At 44.1% G+C, this 2,903-nt stretch overlaps 1 protein-coding gene across 1 annotated transcript; it reads right to left on the bottom strand.

Annotated features, from left to right (window-relative positions):
* Positions 1 to 809: 809 nt before the first annotated feature.
* PFN3 (profilin 3) lies at positions 810 to 1,423 on the bottom strand. The gene has a single exon (XM_077811934.1). It carries the CDS (start codon positions 1,263 to 1,265, stop codon positions 852 to 854), a length of 414 nt encoding a protein of 137 aa, XP_077668060.1. The 5' UTR covers positions 1,266 to 1,423; the 3' UTR covers positions 810 to 851.
* Between the last annotated feature and the right edge of the window lie 1,480 nt (positions 1,424 to 2,903).

Genomic DNA, 2,903 nt, shown 5'->3' with positions numbered 1-2,903 from the left:
TTTTGGGAAGTGAGCAGGTGAAAGATTAATTGGTGGGTTCCACACCCAGAATTCAGGTCAGTCAATAGGTTTGGCAGCAGGAGGCTGCTATAATAGCCCAACTCTGGATGATCAATAGGTAGCTCCCCAAGTTATCTGGGCTAGTTCCAGTGGTTCAAACTGTGGCCTTATCATGTAAACAGCACACATAGCAAAAGTGCAGCTTGTGGCACCCAACCCTTCAGGGTTCCAGTACTCACTGGACTAGCTAGATTCTGTCTTTAATAAACCCTCTAATGGAACATGATACAGAGCTTTGGTTAATAAAATGCCATAATACGAAAGAAAATGAGTCGTTCATGTTAGTAATTGCCTAATGGAACATCATCCAAAACAAAATAGAAATGGGCTGTCCCAAATACCGCTGCTATTCCTCAGTCTTTGGGGCTATTTGTAGGAGGAACAAGGAACTTTCCAATTACCAATAGCAGAAGGGCAGGATGTAACGACCTCAAACAGTGACAATCACAGACTAGCCGGTAAAAGAGACCAAATCCCCCTTTTCTCAAAGCTACTGCTAACGGAGAACTGGGAGAGTGGGAAATGGTCAGCATACCACATAAGATGGCTTGGAGACAGACAGGTGGGACTAGGGACAGTAAGGGTAACAATCATGTTCAACAGCCCCTCAAGAGATGGGCAGGCAGGTTGCTAGTATAATAGCAAGTTCCTCCACCCTACTCCATCCCACCTGAAAGAAACGGACAAAGAGACAGTTAAGTGAAATCAGGAATTTGTTTCCTTTCTTTTAAAGCAAGGATAAGGTCATTTTCCATGGGCCCCCCAGGACAGCAGTATCTATGTCCTTTGCTCTAGCTATTCTGGGCTTTCATGCTTGCAATCATCTCATGCACCTTCTTGTTGAGGGCTCCTCCATGGACTCCCTTTTTGCCCATGAGGAAGATCAGGGCTCTGGGGGTCTTGCCAATACAGATGGACTTGCTGTCACCCTCCTTGGTTCTGGTGTCCATCACAGCATCTTTTTCCACAAGCAAGTAATCACGGATCACACTGCACTTCTTGCCAGCTATGGTAATCCCTGTCTGCAGGAACCCCTTCCTGTCATGGCCTATGATCACCCCCACTTCCTGAGGTGAGATAGCAGCCAGTAGGCCCCCTGGCTTGGAAGCCCATACTGATTTGTTGTCACTGTGCCCCACGATAGCTACATCTTCAATGTTCTTATCCTTTAGAATGGTATTGATGTAGCTTTTCCAGTCACCCATCCTGCTTTGGTTGTCCGAATGCTTCTGAAATGCTCTCAGCCAACTTGTTACCTCTTTGCTTGCCTTCTGGGCTTCAGGACTGGGAGCTTTCAAGCTAATCCTGGAGATTTTGAACTGAGAGTTTGTTTGAGCTGACTCTGACACGTTCAAGCTGAGGAATCAAGAGGGTTCAGCAGACACTGCTCTTGCTTTGCCAATCAGGGGAGATCTATCCCCATCACGAAATGGTCATGTGTATGCTTAAACAGTTGCTAAGAGTTTCTTTGTGATGTCAAAAGCATCTGGCATCACAACCTGTAGGCCATTATGATGTCATATCTCTCTTAAAGTAAAAGTAGCCTTTATTCCCTACATGTCTAGAAATGTACAAGATGTTTGCCCTTCTACTTCCTACGGCCAGGAGGGGTCATTTGTATGAACTTCAGTTTTTTATTGCGGTCTCCAAAGAACATGGAAACTGCTCTATGTTGTGTATCACAGGGCTTGGTGGTGGAAGAGTGAAAAGGAAAATGCAGATAGATGTATAGCCATGACAAAACAAGATGACAATGTAGAAGTACCAGTACTGAAGTTGAAGGTGTTAAAAATTCCAATTCTTTCAGTGAATATTGGATCAGATTCTGCCCCTGCAGAGCCCGTTTTCTTCTGAAGTTGAAAGTGGAGAATTCCTCTAGGAGGCAAAACCATCCTACCACCTGCCATGCCTTTCTTATCCTCTTCCAAAGTCCTAATCCAGTGATACCATCTCTTGCTCTGGAGTGTTGAAGAAGCAAACAGAATGTGCAGCCAATGTTTACTTACACTTTGCAGCCAAAGTATTCTCTATTCTCTGCCTCACCCATCAGTTGTGTGGTGTGCGCAGAAACTGATGATGGATCTTGGGCAAAAACTCATCAGTATTAACCTGGCATGGCTGAAGGATGTATTTAAAATAGAAATGGGCCTAAACCAACCCCCCAAAATCTAATAATTTCTGGACTTTGGATCTGGATCTCAACTGGGTAGCTGGCCTCTGTGTGTATAAATGGATTGAGCAAAACATCCACATACTTAAGAGTTCAGGCTCATCTCTTAATATACAGATGCTATCTCTAGCTAATCTGAACAGATTTCTCCTAGCCTCTGAAACAGTGAAATGAACATCTTATGGTGATTATGTGACCTTCTTCACAGCAAATGCCCTGTCTGTATCAATCCAGCTTTCTCGGCTCCCTCAGCATGCTACCATCAGTGCTAGCTTGCATGGGGGCACGCTCAGCTCTTCTATAGCAGTGCCTCCCTAATCCATACCAGTTCTAACATCCTGTCCATTCACCATGGTACATTTGATCACCCTTGAAAACGATATGTAAAGCATATCAACTTTGTAAAGCTATGGTGGAAGCAAAGATAATTCTCATTTTATTTCTATAAAATACTGTTTCTGATTATTAAGAACATCGGTGGTAGCTATACAATCTTCAGTTCAGGCACCTTTCCTTTTTCTCTCTTATTTTTGGGTGGTACAGGTGTTGAACTCCTCCATGAGGTGTGGCAGGAAGAATTCCTGGTGGGGAATCTGTTTCAGGCTAGGACTTCCCTAGAGTTTTCTTGGAAATAGAGGCACAAATCCTTCCCCATAACTGATTTGTGTACCAA

The sequence above is a fragment of the Eretmochelys imbricata genome, chromosome 3, assembly GCF_965152235.1.
Source record: "Eretmochelys imbricata isolate rEreImb1 chromosome 3, rEreImb1.hap1, whole genome shotgun sequence".
Classification (NCBI taxonomy): Eukaryota; Metazoa; Chordata; order Testudines; family Cheloniidae; genus Eretmochelys; species Eretmochelys imbricata.
Note: the sequence above shows the minus strand (reverse complement) of the source record. Positions and strands in the feature narration are given on the sequence as shown.

What these genes read in the sequence shown, in the direction of transcription:
- PFN3 (XM_077811934.1), bottom strand. Translation starts at nt 1,265, where the DNA reads ATGGGTGACTGGAAAAGCTACATCAATACCATTCTAAAGGATAAGAAC.